The sequence below is a fragment of the Telopea speciosissima genome, chromosome 4 (assembly GCF_018873765.1).
Source record: "Telopea speciosissima isolate NSW1024214 ecotype Mountain lineage chromosome 4, Tspe_v1, whole genome shotgun sequence".
NCBI classification, from domain to species: Eukaryota; Viridiplantae; Streptophyta; class Magnoliopsida; order Proteales; family Proteaceae; genus Telopea; species Telopea speciosissima.
In genome coordinates, this window is record NC_057919.1 from 17,697,565 (window position 1) to 17,718,057 (window position 20,493).

Consider the following 20,493-nt stretch of genomic DNA (forward strand, 5'->3'; position numbering starts at 1 on the left):
GGTATTGGAATGGTTAGGGCATTATTTGATGTCCTCCAGTTCCCAAATGGGTATAGTATATGGAATCTAAAAGGTTCATCTAGGAAGGTGTTGAAGCTTCAATATGTGAATATTCAAGATAAAATACACCAATGCAACGTATATAGAACATGAGATAAGAAATGCACTCCCTTATCGCATACTTTTCAATTATTATAAGAATAGGCAAACTTGCGACCAGTGTGGAAAAATGCATTCTAGACCACACTTTTTAAATTCAAAATCTAGTAAATTATGCTCATATCTGCTTTCTATATCAAATGGAAATAAGAATTAAACCTGATTTCAAACATTGGACCTACAACTGAAAAAATATTGGCGACAAGAATTCGGTTGCCAGACCTGCTAGTCAAAACAAGAATGACCTCCAATCTAGCATGCAGGCATTAGGTCAACATCAAGACGGAATTATTTACAGGGTTGGAAATTCACAACAAAATTTTGGACAGTCTCTTCACCCCTGGTACTGACCTGACGGTTTCCTGATCATAACAACAAGTGTTTTCTGGCTTAGTTCCCACTCGAGCACAAAAAGAGAGCGCTATTGAAGGAAAGTCAAGTGATTGACGCTGCAGTTACACCCACTCAAACTTCTAACTCTGGCATTGTTCTGGTTGCATAGAATGATTAATCCTCCCAAGCATTGGCAAATCTGAAAGTGCCTTCCTTTAGTCCTGCACTTGTTTGTTCATTGTCAACAAGTGACGGCCTGAGATAGAAAAAGAAGGAAGAAAGCAAAGACAACTCGATTGATCTCTCTGCAGAACAAATAACAAAACTCTGTCACCAAAATTAAATATCATGTTCCTCGTTCATCTTATACCGACCTTCTGGGGTTGATCATGGACTCTCAAGGCTTCTAGGATGCTGTCAACCCACCTGCCATAATAAGGATAATCATGAGTGAAAAGGGCTTTTTTTTTTTTTGCTAAGCAGCCTGTGAACGAAAATATAGCCATACTAAGTACAAGTCAACCATGTTGAACATAAGGAGGATGTAGGTGGTTGATTCGGCTAAAGAAGCAAAACAAAATGATTATATGATAATTAAGGTGACATCCAGAAGCTCAACAACTAATTGTCATCATCATGTAACTCCATAGAAGTCCCACTTTTTTAGGGTCCTAGGAGGGGTCGACTGGGGTAGGTCCTAATTTTTAGGACTTACTTTTTTGGCACAAAATGGCTGCCTCAAACTTGAACCTGTGTGTCCACATTTTTCCATTGCACCAACAATGGCCCTAAATTGGCACCATCATAAACACAATTCCACTGATTAAGGAATTTTCAGAGCTACCATAAATATTATATTAACGCACCAGCCAACCAGACTAATTAGGTCTGGTTTTCCATGTTTAAGATATCCTCCTTCACATATTTATTACATAATAGCCCAGATATAGGTTTGGATGCATGAGAAAATTGGCAAAAGAGATGACATATACATATTGTTCTTTCACCTCTCTCCACAGAGTAGAAATTGAAAACACACCTGTGTAAAATGATAGAAACTAATAAACTCCACATCAAACCTGTTACTCTGTTAGAGTATGTATGTATCGGTTGGAGGTCTATGAGCATCCATAGACCTCTATACCGTGGGATGGTGGTGTTTTTCTGTCTGTTCATTATAGTTTCCTAATGTAACTAGATATAGTTACCTATTGTGATTAGGATTAGCTAGGTAGAAGTTTGTTCCTTTTCTGATTGTAACCTCAGTCGTCTATTATAAATAATAGTTGCAGGCTGGTGGTAGATCATTCTGATCTCTTGCAGTCTTCCTCCTCTCGGTCATCCATCTTCTTCCTCTCTTTTCTTCTTCTTTGGCTCTGTTATGTGGTTGATCAAGTTCTGATCTAATTACAAAACCAAAGAAGGGTTGTTTATTGATTCAATACCGAAGAAGGGTTGTTTTTTGATTCACTAGGCAAGGTGTGGGTTTAAATTCACAACCTGCGACATGGCACTGTTTGAGTGGTCCATGTTATAAAAGAGCTCCACACCTATCTTATTTATACAATTTCTAGGGTTTTCAATTCTCATCCCAGCCCACCTAATCAATATACAGGCTGTGATCAGGTTCAGCATGATGGCCATATATGAACAAGCAGCTGTGTATTATGATGGTAACATCTAAGGCCTGCCATCCCTTAAACTCGAGTTCGAATTCTCCATCTCTCTCTTAATATGTGTTCATTTTGTATTAAAATATATGGGTTGGGTTAGGTTGTGCTGAGCTGAGCCCAGATGGGCTGGGCCAGGTTGGATTTCCCAGCCTAAGGTCGGGCCATGCCAGGCTCAGATTGGGAATTAGTAAACTCAGGCAGGGCCTGGGTTTTCAAAAACCTGGCCTGGCCCCCCTTGATTTGCACCCTAGTACAGTGAAATGTCAACTTTTCCCTAAATAAAAGGGAGAAGGGAAAAGTAGAACAAGAAACACATTACACGTTTTGGTGTATGGTCTATGCATTTCAGCACGAATTTTAGAGACTACTGTTAAAAGTTTAATCAATAGATTATTAAGAAAGGAAAAGTGGGGAGAAAAAAAAAGGGAGGTGGGAGGGGGCATTGGGGGACTGACTTATTAGGCTTCAAAGAAAGAGGTTACCCTTCAAGACCAGGATTTGTAGGGTAGTATACATTCTTCAAGCCTAAACTTTTGGCAGCTACAGCAGTAGTCTCACCAATGCAGGCAACAGAATTATTCCACTTCCCTGGTGCAGAAATAAGATTCACCCAAGCCCTGTTGCAATAGACGTGTATTTCAGTGGACAAACCAGCAAATAACTCAACAGAAGACCCTTATCCATTTCAGTTAACAATAGAAAATAAGATGTCTACATCTGTGTGCGTGAAAGAGAGAGTTGCAATTTGCAAGTGAAACCAAGGCTGTTGGTTGTGCATTGTTAATCAAGTTCAGTTCAAAAACACATTCAGATATTGATGCAGCAGTTGCCAGGAATGATTTACAGAAATATAAAAACAAATATTCTTAAGCATAAGAGGAGAGGCTGTCTACTAACTTAGACAATGGTGACATAACAAACCACTCACCTAACTGCTGAAGGGGAAGCTACAGCAACAACTGGAGCAGAAAGTGCTTGCACTAATGTTGTTTGGTCTACATCATGCACAGGCACCTGCAATCAATGCTAAGGATGCTAGAGTTCAACTAAGAAAACTCAGTCAATTGCCAAGGTAATTGAATAGTTCTAGTTCATGATGATATTAATGAAATTCACAAATTGAATAGTCCAAGTTGATGATCACATTTATGGAATTAGCAGAAATTTATCTCCCATGCAACTCCGAAAAGGCAGCTAATAATTCGAGTATTTTTATGCAGGATTGGAGATTATCTATTTCTGGCCTATGCAGAAATGTTTTTATGAGTGTTTTATACATAGAGGAATACAACATCAAGCTGATAAAGCCTCCATGGGTGACTTTAGAAATAAAAAATAAATAAAATAACTATCAAAATTTGAGATAAAGTTCACCCAAATAGAAGATTACATGAAATGGAGACAGCTTCATTTCACATTTTTGTACTCAAACATACCACACTTAAACCCAGATACACCTAGTACTAATACATGAGTTAAAAAATTGAAAGCTTAATATTTAGATGGTGATGACTCATGAAAAGAATATCCTTCCCCAAACTATTTTTTCCTGCTGGAGACTAAAGACTCATATGCCCTGGTGCACATGGTGCCTGCACATTGAAGCATGTTGAGAGACTACTCACACCATCTTGTCTCTTTTTTTATTCTTGTCATAAATTTCAAAAAAGCTAACGACCATGCCCTTTATCTTACGTTATCTCACTCCCTTCACTTCGAGAGAGCAGTTGTGGAAAATGCCCCATTCATTGTGCTTGGTGTAAAGATATTTTATTGTTTTGTCAGTGAAGCTACAAGACTAGCTCTTAGCTTGAACATTTCATTCCAATGAAGACAAATGTTTGTCAAAATTATTAGTGGAAGCCTAAGCCGGACGCTATGAGTTGTACTGTGGAGAAATCTATCACAGATTTAGTACCTCCCCCTTCCCCACCCCTTTGCATATGCTTTGCTCATTTCATTTCCTGTGTTTGGAGAGCTCTCCTGTCTTCTTTTTCAAATAATGCATCTGCCACGATTACTGAATTTTAAAATAAAGTAGAGAAAGAAAAGTTACAAATTGTAAAAGCTAATATGCCTACTCTTTCCAGTGATGCTAAAACTGCAAAGGAAAAGGAAAAGGTACTAATCTAATTACAGGCAGATGAATCAATGACATTAAACCCATGGGAGAAGCCAAGAATGAACATCAGCAATTGTATAAATGGCCCAGATCCATAAATGCATACTAATACTACACACTATTCTCAAAAATGGTGATACAACTATTTATTTCTTGAAATTAAAGAGATAGACCTCCTTTTCCTTATCTTTTTCTGTGGGTTCGGTGAACAATTTGAGACATTGACCTCAACATGGGTGTCCAGTGAACTGATACCACGCTTGCAGATTCAAGTTTTCAAGTAATACTTTTTGGTAATTAGAACTCATATCCTGCAAATTCTTTGCAGCTTAATGTCCTTATACTATGATATGTTTGGGTAGGAAACAACAAAGTTGTATATATAATAGTCGACCAAAATTTGAGATATAAGTAATGCACATGGAATTATTTTAACCAGGTATTTCAAGAACAACAATGCAAGAAAACCATGAGAATTCACAATACATTTTTAGTGCACAATTGTACTAAGGGTAGAAACAGAAACAACAAAAGATGTTTAACACAACTCTGCCCAGAAATTCATCTTAGACATGCGTCATAGATGTTAAAAGCAAAGTTAAAATGCTGAAGAGACCTGCTGCACATATGACAGAAATATAGAATATACAATCACTTAAAATTTGCATCTTTAAACTACAAATAATGCACTAGAAAAACATGCTATAGAATTGAAAAAAAGAGCTTTTCCAGTAGCCCTTTGTGATGTTCAGCAATTCATGCTTCATGCTGTACTTTACTTTGTTACCAGCTGCATCTATACTGTATTCAGAATAGCACAATCTTCTGTGTCCAAGTTGCAGCCTGGAAGTAAACGGATAAGACATAACATTTAGACGATAATGCAACACAAGAAATACAGGGTTTCTGGGGTACAATATTAAAAGTACCACAGAAAACTCTGCAAGTTCTGTACCACCTGTCCTGAATCCAATAAAGGGGTACAGTCGCTTCACATTGGCAGAGAACATTCTAATGCTTCACCAAGCCATTTATACATGAATCACAATATCTGTCAGATCAACCCAAAACTTCCCCGTTAGCAACAAGCTGCCTGATCACCTGAGTTTAATAAGTAGGCAATCATTAACTAGGGTAGCAACATGGGCGTCCATGGAAGCAACACGCCACATCAATACCCAAAATTGCACTGGGAAGTAGGTAAGGCTTCACACACCATGGAGTGGGTTAAGAAGTCCATGAGGGTAGGATTTGCTCTGCACTTTGAAATATGAGGAAAATTAACAGATCACAGCATCTATTGGTTGACAACGAAAAGAAGAATAAACATAACATGTTTACAAGAGACTACAAGAAAAACGAGAAAGCTGAGGAGATTAATGGCTATAGAATTTTTTTAATGCAAAAATCCAGGAAAAAATTGTAAATGTAAGAGAATAAGTAAACCTGACACAATTAGTCATAGCACCTTAAGTAAGGTGAGAAAAAACATTTAGAGTTAATATTAAGTGGAGAAAAAACTGTTTTAATGACTAGAGGATTATTATGAGATAGGATGTAGGAGGAAATTACATGGAAAATGTATGGAAACAAATTGAAGGATAAAAGTAACTTCATGGAAGATATGATTTCCATGATATAAAAATGATTAAGCACTTTCAGAAATGGACAGAATGATGTTCTCTCTTCAGCATACAAATTAACTAGTGCCAGTAGGGTATAGAAGGGAACGGGGGGATACTAATGGGCATGCATGCCCACATTAAACACTAGTATGACAGAGGTACCTATGCAACATGGGTGTCAATGTTGGGACCTAATTAACACCATTTGGAAGAATAAAACCTCAACAGAAAGCACCAAGAATGTAAGTAATAAAGAAACTTGGAGAACCCCATTAATGAACAAGAAAATGAAGCATTTTTTACCGTGGAGTATGTATTAAGCCTTGTGACCACAAAACCACGATTCGATAGACCTTCCTCTGCAACATATGCCACATCAACTGGGCACTTTAGTAATCCTAGTAAGTATAAAACAGAAAAGCTTGCCAATTTCAAAATTCTGCAACTATGGAGTTCTTGGAGTTTGTTAATGAAGAATAAAGTGTTGTTGAAATTTCTTCTCCATTTAAGGAACATCCAATAATTGAAAACTATCTGAACATTCAGCCACTGCTCTACAAATATTGATCCTCACAGGAAAACCAGTTTAATATTCCTGGTATGCAGGAATGTCCATAATATGAACTGGAGTAAATGATAATTATCGTTCTCCAATGTAAAGGAACAAAAATACTTCAAGGTGCAGGATGTAATTGTAAAATAACAAAGGTGCTACACAGAAGAATGTGAAGAAACATGATCCATAGTGATAGGGACATGATACTTGCATCAAAATGGAAGAAAAAAATCAGAATCAGAATAACAGAGTCATTAAATTAGAAAGTGGACTCACCATTGGAAGAAAGGGGGAAAAAAAGAATCAACATAAATCATAGAAAGACCCTCCACAAAATTATTGTCGTAAAGGAAAATCATGCCATAGTAAATAAAAACAAAAGAAAGAAAAGACCCAATTTCTTGCATTAGTCACCAAGTAAGAACTAGGAGCATAACTTATGATCTCTCTTTAACTCGCCCTTTTTTTGACAAGTTGACCATGAATTATCGAACTATTAATAACAGGCACAATGATTCACTACAATCTTCAATGTAAACTTTTTCCTTAGTTCACTCTGATGTGTGGGGTCTGTGTCGTGTCAAGAGTTAGTTAGGATTTGTCTATTTTGTTATTTTTGCTGATGATCATTCTCAGATGATGTGGTTATATCTGTTAAATGGTCGTTCTGGTTTTTTATCTACTTTTAAACAGTTCAATTCTGAAACTAAGACTCAATTTGGTGTGTCAATTAGAGTTTTTCGCTCAAATAATGCTTTAGAATATAACCAACATGAAAATTTGACTGTTGTAATGCTCATGGTATGATACATCAAACTAGTTGTTCTTTTACTCCACAACAAAATGGTGTTGCTGAAAGGAAAAAATGGCACTAGCTAGAGGTTGCCCGTTCTTTAATGTTTCACATGTATGTTCCAAAGGATTTTTGGAGCGATGCAGTTCTTACTGCTTGCTATTTAATAAATCGCATGCCATCTGTTGTTATCAATAACAAATCTCCCTTATCTATGGCACTTCATGATGTCTCCCTATTTGGTTCACCCCCACAAGTGTTTAGGTGTGTATCTTTGTTCATAACCTTCGTCCTAGTATTAACAAGTTATCACCACATGATACCAAGTGTGTGTTTCTGGGATATGCTCACACTCACAAAGGTTATTGTTATCAAAACCTGACTTCTGAGAATGCTTGAATGATCAATGAGATCAATCAAGTTCTCTATTTATAACAATAATAATAATAAAAGAGATTACAAAGGGAAATACTGTTCACGGCACTGTTCACGTGAATAGTGTCACAGCCCAAATTATAACTCTACCCTTGTTCAAAAGTACATAAATAAAGCATAAATAAAATACCAAAAGTACCCTTATAATTTTGGGTAACAATTCTCAACACTCCCCCTCAAGTTGGGGCATAGATATTACACATACCCAACTTGACTAGGCTAGGATAAAACAACTTTCCAGGCAATCCCTTGGTGAAGACATCAGCAAGCTGATCAGAAGAAGTCACAAAGGGAATACAAATCTGTCCATCTTCTAATTTCTCCTTGATGAAATGCCTATCCATTTCAACATGCTTGGTACGGTCATGCTGTACCGGGTTGTGTGCTATGCTAATTGCAGCCTTGTTATCACAATACAGCATCATAGGAAGGCGAATAGGAATACTCAGATCTTGTAGCAGACCTTTAAGCCAAAGTAACTCACAAATCCCTTGTGCCATAGCTCGAAATTCAGCTTCGGCACTAGAACGAGCAACTACATTTTGCTTCTTGCTACGCCAAGTGACAAGATTTCCACCTACAAAGGAGCAATACCCAGAAATAGATTTTCGATCTGCAGAACCAGCCCAATCAGCATCGGTGTATGCTTCTATCCGTAGGTGACCATGTGAAGACAAAAGAATGCCTTTTCCAGGAGCTGACTTCAAATAGTGTAGAATGCGAAGAACAGCCTCCATATGTGAAGTGTAGGGATTATGCATAAATTGACTCACAGCACTCACAGCAACAGCAATGTCTGGACGAGTGTGTGAAAGACAAATCAGCTTCCCTACAAGCCTTTGGTACCGGCCTTTATCTACAGGCTCACCCTCATTTTCCTTGAGACGAACAGTAGGATCCATAGGAGTATCCAAAGGGTGGCAGCCTAGCAAACCTGTTTCAGCCAACAAGTCTAGGACATACTTTCTTTGGAAGAGAAATATGCCTTTTGCAGATCTGGCCACTTCAATCCCAAGAAAGTATCTTAACTTCCCTAGATCCTTGATCTCAAACTCCTGGCCGAGGAAGGTCTTCAACTGTCTGATCTCATCACCATCATTGCCAATAACCACTATGTCATCCACGTAGACTATAAGAACAGTGAGTTTTTCACTAACCCTCTTAATAAAGAGTGTGTGATCAGCATTACTCTGCTTATAGCCCACAGAAATCATGGCCTTGTGGAATCGACCAAACCAAGCTCGAGGTAACTGTTTCAGCCCATACAGTGCACGCTTTAGCCGGCACACTTTTCCTTTATTTCTGTCACAAGAGAACCCTGGTGGAATGTCCATATATACCTCCTCCTCTAGTGCTCCATTTAGGAAGGCATTTTTAACATCTAGCTGCTGCAAATCCCAACCAAGGTTGACAGCACATGATAACAACACACGAACTGTATTCAGCTTTGCAACAGGTGCAAAGGTCTCTTGGTAATCAATGCCGTATGTCTGAGTGAAACCCTTGGCCACGAGTCGTGCCTTATACCTATCCACAGTGCCATCCACCTTCTGTTTCACCACAAACACCCACCTACATCCAACGGTTTTCTTCCCAGGTGGAAGAACCACAAGCTCCCATGTGTTATTTTTTTTCAAAGCTTCCATTTCTTCCATCTTGGCTGCCTTCCACTTTCCATCTGATAGAGCCTCCTGCCAATTGTTAGGAACATGAACAGAAGAAAGAGAAGAAATAAAAGCACGAAATGAAGGGGAAAGGGAGTCATAAGACACAACATGAGATATGGGATGCTGAGTGCAAGTCCTGACACCTTTGCGAAGGGCAATAGGCAACTCAAGAGAAGGAATATTACCTGGTGGAGAGGCAGGTTCTGGATCCAGGTTTGGCAACTGGATGGGTACGGGAGCAACAGTTGATTGAACCTGCTTATGTTTCCTTGCATAGGTCTTCATTTTGCTAGCATCAATCATACCCTGAAATTCACTAATGGCCCTCTGGACAGGAGTGTGGGCTGGTGTGGTTTGCTCCCCCTGTACAGGAACCTCTCCCCCTGACTCAGGGGGAGGAGGAGGAGGACTAGAAGGAGGCTGAACGGGAGAAGTAGGCTGAATAGATTCAGCCTCGTCATGAACCAACTGGAGTGGAGGTGGAGAGTCTAAAGTCAACACATCTTCGCTAATACTCACCCCTTGAAGATGTGGGGACACATAGTAGGAGATACTCTCATGAAACACGACATCCATGCTGACAAAAGTCCGGCAGGATGGAGGGTGATAGCACTTGTACCCCTTCTGTGTGGCAGTACCCTATGAAAATACACCGAAGACTACGTGGGTCAAGTTTGCCCGAGGACCTTGTATCCCTGGCATAGCAAATGCAGCCAAAAACCTTAGGGGGAACAACAAAGGAGGAAGAGCCAAGTAATAGCTCTACAGGGGGTCTAGAGTTAAGGACCCGATTGGGCAGCCTATTAATTAAATAGGTTGCAGTAAGAACAACATCCCCCCAATAAACGGAAGGGACATTACGGGCAAACAGAAGAGCACGAGCTACCTCAAAGAGGTGGCGATTCTTCCTCTCAGCCACACCATTTTGGGCCGGAGTATCCACACAACTGGTCTGATGGAGGATGCCATGGACAGCCAAGTATTTTTGGAACTGAGCTTCCATATACTCTCTCCCATTATCACTCCTTAAAGTCTGAACAGTGGCATTAAATTGAGTTTGAACCAGCTTGTGAAAGTGCTGAAAACAAGAAAAAACCTCACTTTTATTGTGCATAAGATAGACCCAAGTGAACCTGGAATAGCAATAAAAAAAGGTGACATACCACCGATGACCCGAAAGTGAAACTTTTCGACTAGGACCCCACACATCAGAATGAACAACATGAAATAAAGAAGATGATCTTTTATTAGAAGTTGGATAATTTGAACGTGTCTGTTTGGCCAAGACACAAGGCTCACAAAAAAAATCTTCTTTATTACATGAAGTACTTAATGCTGGAAATAAAGTAGATAGGGTACCTAAAGGGGGATGTCCTAGTCTAGAGTGCCATATGTGTAATTCAGAAGAGAACGATGCTGGGGAACAAAGCCTAGAAGATAATGCCTGCGTAGATGTAGGATCTCCATCAAGCAGGTACAATCCGCCCTGTACTTTACCCGATCCAATCGTCTTCCCCGAGTCCAGTTCCTGAAAAACACAATGAGAAGGAAAGAAGGTCACTTTACAGTTCAAAGATTTGGTGATACTACCAATGGAGAGAAGGTTAGTGGTAAACTTGGGAATATGCAACACAGAAGATATTGTCAAAGAAGGGGAACAGCTAATGGATCCTTTCCCTGATATGGAGGAGAGGGACCCATCAACAATCTTAACTTTGTCCTTACCAGAAGCAGGAAAGTAAGTGTTAAAAATACTAGAGGAACCTGTCATGTGATCAGTAGCTCCGGAGTCTATAATCCAAGGAGTGGAAACTACTGATGCACAGTGACCAGCAAAGGAAATACCTGCACGAACAAAGAAGGAACCTAAATTGGCAGTAGATGTAGTAGGGGCAGCAGATGAAGTCAACAGACGTCGGAGAGCTTGAAGTTCTTCCTGGGAGAAGCCGATGTCAGTAGTGGGAGTTGAAGCTACACTTTCAGTGTGATAGACTTTGTTTTTAGACTTAGCACGACCTTTTTTGCTCTCAAAATCAGCAGGCTTCCCATGAAGCTTCCAACACTGAGCCTTAGTGTGATAGGGTTTGTGGCAATGGTCACACTTCACAGGCTCTTTAGCAGTAGCATTAGACAGACATGATGTCGTGAAGTATCGGTAGTGGAACCAGCAGTGCTGTAAGGCTGATCTTTCAACCTTAGGAGTAATCATCATAGCAGCCCTCCTTGTCTCTTCACTGTGGACATAGGAAAAAGTTTCCTCCAAAGTGGGGAAAGGAACCCGTCCAAGAACCTGCACCCGAATAGGATCATACTCATCATTGAGTCCAGCCAGAAAGTCATAGACCCGAAACTGATCTACATATGTGTGGTAGGCAGTAATATCCGCAGTGAGAGTAGGCTGAAACCTAGCATAGTGATCCAATGTTGCCATAAGCACTTGAAGGCAGCATAATACTTAGTGACTGTCATCTCCTTCTAAGTAGTGTTTTGAAGAGTTTTCTTGATCTCATAAACCTGAGCACCACTCCCTGAACGACCATAAGTACCCTTGACAACGTCCATATCTCGAGTAGCAGTGTCAAGGAGAAGATACTCGACTAGAGAGGTCGTTGTCATGGAGTTCGAACAAAGGACATCACCATTGCATCATTGGCAGCCCATTTAGTACGGGCAGCACCTTCTTGATGGACTGTTTGGTGGTACCAGTAAGATGGCCAGTGAGTCCCCTACCAGTCATAGTCAGGGATAATGATCTGGCCCAAATTAGGTAGTTGGTACCATCAAGCTTGATGGCTGCAGCATAAGGAAGGAAGTCATTCCTGGTCTGATCTCCTCCAGAAGTAGCCGAGGTTATCTCTGAGTCACCCATAGGACAGCTAGACAGATGTCGAACCTTGAGGTGAACAAAAAAAACTGATCTTAAAAAAAACCTTGCCAGGCTGAAATCGATTATGAATTCTAAAATTCTGATCTGCAGGAAAAAAAACTGCACTAATTGGTGTGAAACAATGGTCGATTGCAGCAGTATGAGTAGGGAGTTAACCCACAAAAAAACTCCCCAAACAGCAGCCCAAAAAATCCAAATCGATAATGTATCAGGGTTTTGTAAAACCCTGACAGTTGAGATCGATAAGAAGGGAAAAAAGGGGCTGAAGCTTTGAGGTCTTCAATTGATAATAATCCAAGTATGATAGATGTTGTCTGAAGCCCTGCCAATGATGCTCCAAAAGAAGTAATCGATCTTCCAAGAGTTGTGAGATCGATTTCCAAAAAAGGTTGAAGCAGTCCAAATCGCAGAGAGATAATTGCAGCAGCTATCGATCAACTTTTAGGGCATTAAAATTGAGGTGGATTGGAGGGCAGCACTCGAACCATAATTGGATCACCTCATTAGTGCTGCCCTTGAAGGGTTGAGAGAACCAAGCAAAGAGAAAGGAGAGAGAGAAAGAGGAAGTCAATGAAAAGAAGGGAAGAGAAGGAATCGATGGAGAGGGGAGAGTTTTGAAAACCCTAGATCAGAGAAGCTGCTTTAATACCATGTTATCAAAACCTGAATTCTGAGAATGCTTGAATGATCAATGAGATCAGTCAAGTTCTCTATTTATAATAATAATAATAAAAGAGATCACAAAGGGAAACACTGTTCACGGCACTGTTCACAATACTGTTCACGTGAACAGTGTCACAGCCCAAATTACAATTCTACCCTTGTTCAAAAGTACATAAATAAAGCATAAATAAAATACGAAAAGTACCCTTATAATTTTGGGTAACACATCTCAACAGTTACAAATGTTATGGTTCTATTACACTAGCTGTTCTTTTACTCCACAACAAAATGGTGTTGTTGAACGGAAAAAATGGCACTAGCTAGAGGTTGCCCGTTCTTTAATGTTTCACATGCAAAGGATTTTTGAAGTGATGCAGTTCTTACTGCTTGCTATTTAATAAATCGCATGGCATCTATTGTTATCAATAACAAAACTCCCTTATCTATGGTGTTTCCTGACACCCCTCTATTTGGTTTACCCCCACGAGTGTTTAGGTGTGTATGTTTGTTCATAACCTTCGTCCTAGTATTAACAAGTTATCACCGCATGATACCAAGAGTGTGTTTCTTGGATATGCTCACTCAAAATGGTTATAAATGTTATGATTCTATTACACTTCAACACTTTGTCAGTGCTAATGTTACTTTCTTTGAAACTACACCATATTTCTCTGCTGAGAGTTGGCAGATGGATGTGGATGTTTCACTTTCTCCACTGATCCTTGCTCATATTCCCCTTATTGATTCTCCCACTACTAGTTATCCACCTAAGGTTGTCCTAAGTCAACTTTGACGGACCAAGTTGATTTTTCGCTACCGCCCTACTTCATCAAACTCTTTGCAAGGGGATCTTCCTTCTTCTGACTTACCAGTTGCTCTTCGTAAAGGTTCTCATACTTGTACTCAATAGTCTCATATTGCTTATAATGTTTCTCAATTTGTTATCGTGTCTCATCTTCCTCTTTTATTACGTAACTTTGCATTCTCTATCTACTGTGCATGTACCTACCAAGTATTTGGAAGCCTTGTTGCATCCTGGTTGGAAATATGTTATGGATGTTGAGATGGATGTCATGTTGGATCATCGGGCTTGGTCTCTTACAGACTTACCCTTAGGAAAGAAGTTTGTGAGGTGTCGTTGGGTGTACACAGTTAAGCACCTTCCAGACGGTTCAATTGAGCAACTGAAAGCTCACTTGGTTGCCAAAGGATTTACTTAGATATATGGCATCGACTATTTTAGATGTTCTCTCCAGTGGCGCGTGCCGCATGTCATAATTTTGTTCGTGTTCTTACCTCCTTAGCTGTGAATCTTGATAGGCCTCTGTTTCAACTAGATATTAAAAATGTCTTTCTTTATGGTGACATTGAGAATGAAGTATATATGGAGCAACCTCCGGGGCATGTTGCTCAGGAGGAGAATGTGTCCAAGGCATGTCGTCTTCACAAGGCTATTTATGGGTTGAATAAATCTCCTCATGCCTAGTTTGATAAGTTCAGCAAAGTTATTGGTAGTTATGGATTCATTCAGTACTTCTCTGATGACTCTGTGTTCGTTCGTCGTCGTGGTGACAAGGTCATCATTCTTGTTGTGTACGCTGATGATATTATAATTTTGGGTAATGATTCTTCCAGCATTGAAGATGTCAAGGCATATCTTCATCGGCATTTTCAGATGGACCTAGGGGTGCTCAGATATTTTTTGGGGATTGAAGTTGTTCGTTGCAAGAAGGGTGTCAGATTGTCTCAGAGGAAATATGTTCTAATTGTCTATCTGAAACTGATTTGTTAGGTTATAAGCCCGTAGATAACTTATAGATCCTAATCTGAAACTTAGTGTGTGTGCTAACAGAGTTTTTGGATAAAATTAGTGCAGAAGTGATGCAGCCCAAGTGCATCCATTGAGGAGATCAGCTCGAATTAAGGCCCAAACCCATACCAAAGCCCATTCCCTTCAAGGCCCAGGACCATACAAGTACCAAGGACCAGCCACACTTGGCCGGCCCCCACACTCACCAAAGAACCAAGCCTAAATAGGCCTAGCCGAATTCCCTAGTAAGGCAGAATTCTTTTTTTTTTGTATCTTTCCATCTTCTTCCATGCACCCCACTTTCTTCCATGCCACCTCACTTTCTCTCATACACCTCACCTTCTCCCATGCACTTTACATTCTCCCATGCCATGCATGCCTTGGTCAAACACAAAGCCTCTTGAGAGAAACAATTTCCACCTTGGAGCTAGCATCAAGAATATTGGAGATTGCCCTTGCATTGGAAGTGTTCAACGAGCACAAACTTTTCTTTGTTGGAGCTAGCATCAAGAATATTGGAGATTGGTCTTGCATTGGAAGTCTTCAACGAGCATTAATTTTTCTTTGTTGGAGCTAGCATCAAAGCCATTGGAGATTGGCCTTTGCATTGGAGTCCCAACAAGCAACCTAAATTTAGCTTTTTCTTTGTTAATTTGTCAAATGTAGTGGGGAGGGTTTTATTGACATTTGACATCATTTCAAAGCCCTATATAAGGGAGGACGATTTCTACTTGTAAGCATAAATTATTGAATGAAAATTACTCCCAAGTTGCTCCATTGCACCATGTTTGAACCTAGAAGAGTTCTTTTGAAACCTTCAAGAGTTTCATTCCAACCTTGAAGAGCTGGAACTTTCCTTGTGTCTCTTGCTTCTTAGAAGAGTTGTAAGACATCCTAGAGTTGATTTGCATCCTTGAAGAGAGGTAAATCCTTCTACCTATCCATCATTCCTACCACTTCCCCACATGCTGTCTATTTTTGTACTTAAGCTTCCAGTCAATTTTCGACCTACCTACAAGCCAAATCTGAAGAAACTTTTGCTTGGAGAGTTGTAGAGCCGGGAGTCCTTCAACCATGGGTTTTGGAATCAAGTCAGTTCGACCTATATTGAGGAAGATATCCCATTTTTTCTGAAGCAGCGCTGAGCTGAATTTTCTGCACCAGTTGTGTGACTTGTGTCTACACTTGTGCTTGTGTGCAAGCTCTCTCCCAATCCATTGTTCGAGTGGCCTAGGCGAGGCTACACCAAGAAGACTGGTTGAGAAACATATTTAAGTGTTACTTGTCCTGATATTTCCTTTGTCGTTGGAGTTATTAGTCCGTTTATAGAGAGTCCTAAAACATGCTCATTAGGATGCTGCTTCTGCATCCTGAGATATCTTAAAGGTGCTCCTGGCAAAGGTCTTGTTTAGTGTCATCATGGTCACACAATCACACAGTGACACTGATATTATGGGTTACTCTGACGTTGATTGAGCCGATGTTGCCAACGATTGTAGATCAACTACTGGATATTGCACATTTGTTGGTGGTAATCTTATGTCTTGGAAGAGTAAAAAGCAAGTTACTGTGGCTCAGTCAAGTGCTGAGGTTGAGTATAGAGTTATGGCTCATACTGTAACATAATTGATTCGGATGAAGTCATTCATACAAGAATTGTGGTTCTCCTTCACTAAACCTATGCAGATGTATTGTGAAAATCAAACTGCAATTTATACTGTCGGTAATCCGGTTTTTCATGAGAGGACTAAGCATATTGAGGTCGATTGTCACTTCGTGAGAAATGTGGTTATGCAAAAGAATATTTTGACCTCGTTTGCCAACTGCGCAATCAACTTGGCAATATGTTAATGAAGGAATTGTTCTAGCCTACATTTCTTAATGGTTGTCCAAAGCTGAGTATGGGAGATATATATATTTATAGCTTAAGGGGAAGTGTTAGAGAGTGTCTCGGTTTAGAAGTGTCTATGAATGTACATGAACCTTGTAACATGGGATCATGACTAAGTTGTTTAGCTGTTTTATGTTTTATCTTTCCTTTTGTAATTAGACTTACTAGGCTTAGTTAAGTGTTTTATTTCTAGTTAACTTTGGCTGTAATAGGTCTTTGACTCTTAGTACACTAACTACGTCTACTAAGAGTCGATTCTCATTTGATATAAATAAAGGTGTTGGTCACGATAGACGGATAGAGGGTTGCACTCTATCGCACATAGCTTTCTCCTCAATCTCAGTCTCCTCCATCTTCTTTTCTTCTTTTCTTCTCCTCATTTCTGTCTCTGGATGAAGGCTTCAATATTATTTCAATCACAATACACGTCAATAGGCTTATTGGTTGGAAAATCAAGCTTTGAATAACAGACTTTAACAACAATAACCCAACTGCAGCATAAGCCATAGCTCTATATTCAGCTTCAGCACTAGACACCATCATTGTAGTCTGTTACTCTGCCAAGTGACAAGATTACCACCAACAAATGTACAGTAACCAAGTGGTAGAACTCTTATCAACTTCAGCACCAGAGTAATCAACAAGATTAACATGTCCATGAGGTTTGTAAATGAGAACCTTTCATAGAGCACTCTTAAATTACCATAAACTACAACATGTAGCATCCCAATGAACCTGCTTAGGTGTCTCCATGAACTGGCTTATAACACCCACTACAAATGATATGTTTGGCCTAGTCACTGTGAGATAAATAAGCAAACCAACCAACCTTCGATATTGATGCTTGTCTGCAAACTCCTCACCACTCACACATTACAAGCTTTTGATGAGAATCCATCGAAGTATCAATAGATTTAGAGTCAGACATACCAGTCTCAGACAGAAGATCAAGTAAATATTTCATCTATGAAAGGCTGATACCCTTTTTACTCCAATAAACCTCAATACCCAAAAAATGCCTGAGAGCACCCAAACCTTTCATCTGAAAGTATTGTTGCAAGTAGACTTTGACATCTTCAATTCCAGACAAATCTTTACCATAAATGATAATATCCTCAACATAGACCACCAAAACTATTACCCTGGAATGTTGGTGACAAATAAACATAGAGTGATCAGAATAGCATTGTGCAATACCACAACAAATAACAATTTTGCTGAACTTATTAAACCAAGCTTGTGGCGACTGTTTCAAACCATAAATTGCCTTGTGAAGCATGCACACTTTCCTTTCATCCTCCCCCTGAGTAGTATACCCAAGAGGTTACTCCATATAGACTTCCTCAAGCAAATCACCATACAAGAAGCATTGTTGATGTCTAGCTGAAATAAGGGCCAGTCAAGATTAACCACCAAGGAGATAAGTACACGAACAGAGTTGAGCTGGACAACAAGAGAAAACGTCCCAAAGTAGTCAACACCATATTTCTAAGTATAGCCCTTAGCCACCAAGCGGGCTTTAAGCCACTCGATAGATTCATTGGGTTATAATTAATGGTATGTATCTAATGACACTTCACGAGATCTGTATCTGGAGGTAAATCAACCAGAGTCCATGTTTAGTGACTTAGCAGGGTATCCATTCCCACGTCCTTAGCCGATTTCCATCCAGGATGAGACAACACCTCTTGATAGGTTTTAGGAACAAATTGGGAAGATGTGAAATAGAAACAAATTTATCACGCCCCATATGCCTTTGAAGAGACAAATCTATCAATGGGATAAGAAACCAAAGACCGTTACGTACAAGAACATATACCTTCGAAGAGCAACTGGTAAGTCAGTTGTGGTGGATGGAGTAGGGTCTGCAGGTAAAGAATCAAACTGTGGAGAGCGATAGAGGAGTAGAAACACTTGGTGTAGATGGCTTGAGACGGTGCCCATACACTTGTAGTGGTGGTGACAGTGATGTAGATGGGGAATCTACAAGAGGAAGCAATGCAGGAACAGGATGAGAACTGACATGTTCTGTTTCCAAAACACTTCCCCCTAGACCACGACCTCTTCTAGGAAATGCAGATATGACTACCAATAACGAAGGCATAGTTATCCTTAAACGAGGAAGATAACTCAGTTTTAGTGAGAGAAGGAGATACAATACGTTGAATACAACAGAAGGCTTCATTCATGGAAGAAACTCTTTCGCCAGCAAGTATTTGACTTTTAATAGGTTGCAGATCAAGATTCAAATCAGATACAAATTATGCCACCTGATACTCTGCACGTTGAGTCTTCAACAATTCCAAGTCAGGGGTAAGGGGCTGATAGACATTAAGTTCTTCCCACATGCCCTTGAGGGTACTATAGTACTCACCCAAACTTATCACCTTACTTGAAAGAAATCACCTTACTTGAAAGAAAAGATTCTCATACACACGAGGCATGTTTTTATCTTGGAAAAAAACTTCCTTTTAAATTGTTCCAAACACCTTTAGCAGTAGTATAATACATAACATTTGCAGTAAGAAATTGATCCATGCTATTCCACAGCCATACAAATAAAGTATCATTTTCCTGCATCCAATACTCATTCTCTGTACAGTCAGTAGAGGGTGGTTCTGAAATCCAAATACTTCAGCTTCCCTTTTGCATTGATATATACCTTCATGGACTGAGCCCCAAAAAAATAGTTGGATGAACCATTAAGCTCAATAGCAGTAATTTGGACATTCATGGAGTCCACAGAAGATAAAGAATGACCCATTGAATAAAGAATATATAATGAAAGCACCAAATCAGTCGCAACAGCAGAACACAGAGAGCAAAATGATGGATAAAACAGTAGCAAACCAATGGATGGACCACAGCTAACAGCAGGTTACAATTTATTCCAAACAAATAGTACTGTATACTATATTCAATTTTTCTTAGAAAATGAATAATAGTAGATTATTAACTCAGATCAGGCCCAAACTCAGGTCGCTTGTAAGGTTGTAATAGTAGTTCAAATCTCCAAAAAATGGAAGTAATCCAATGGCTGGATAGGTGGCAATAATGGTTGGACAGAAAATAAAAACTTTGAATTCCAGAATTTAAAAACTACCAATAATAACCAACTTACTGATCTGATAAGGACCAAACTTGAGTTGATGGAGGAGACTTGTCAATAGAGACGAACCCTAAAAAATCTCAAGCATCCAACGGCTAGATGAAGAGATGCATCCAATCTATAGTCACAGCAACAACAACAAAAAAAAAAAAACAAAACAAAACAAAACAAAAAACAAAAAACAGGGGAGCCACAAGTCATGGACAGCAGTAGCAGGGTAGAACTTCATGCTCCACATAAGCAACAATTTTCTCATCATCATAAGAAACCCTAATTTTTCATGTTCTATCAACTAAGGTTTCAAATAAATAAATAAATAAAATAACAGCATAAGTTGTTGCACACCACAACAAAAGAAACCCCTAATGGGACTCTCAAAACAAGAAGAGGAATCATAGTTGCTGGTTGCCTGGTTGTTCAAAGCCATGATAGCATATGACCATCCCAGACCTAGAACAACCAGAAGCAGTAACTAGAGGAAGAAGTAAAGAAGAAACTAGAGAGGAGAAGAAGAGAGAACAGAAAGAAAAATAGAGCTACCAATTGGAGAGAATAGCTCAATATCCCAATCAATAGCAGTAGGGATATATTTATAATAAAAATTATAAAAGAATTGCAAGTATACCATTTTCACTTATGTACATACACATAAGAGACATAAGATCCTAATAAACAAAAATATTTCAGAAATACCACTGTGGTACTAACTCTTAACAGTATAGGAATCTTGTTGCCAAGCTGATTAGTTGACCGTAACTCTTCCTGATATT

General features: G+C 39.4%; 1 protein-coding gene across 1 annotated transcript in view; it reads right to left on the bottom strand.

The window, feature by feature from the left end:
- Positions 1–264: 264 nt before the first annotated feature.
- The window catches only part of LOC122660128 (uroporphyrinogen-III synthase, chloroplastic-like), a 37,846-nt gene continuing 17,617 nt past the window's right edge, over positions 265–20,493 (bottom strand). Inside the window, exons 6-10 of the mRNA XM_043855307.1 lie at positions 6,216–6,271; positions 3,094–3,179; positions 2,648–2,782; positions 867–918; positions 265–748 (exon numbers count right to left, since the gene is read on the bottom strand). Of these exons, the coding sequence (XP_043711242.1) occupies positions 734–748; positions 867–918; positions 2,648–2,782; positions 3,094–3,179; positions 6,216–6,271 (344 nt within the window). The 3' untranslated portion in view covers positions 265–733. The remainder of the gene's footprint in view (positions 749–866; positions 919–2,647; positions 2,783–3,093; positions 3,180–6,215; positions 6,272–20,493) is intronic.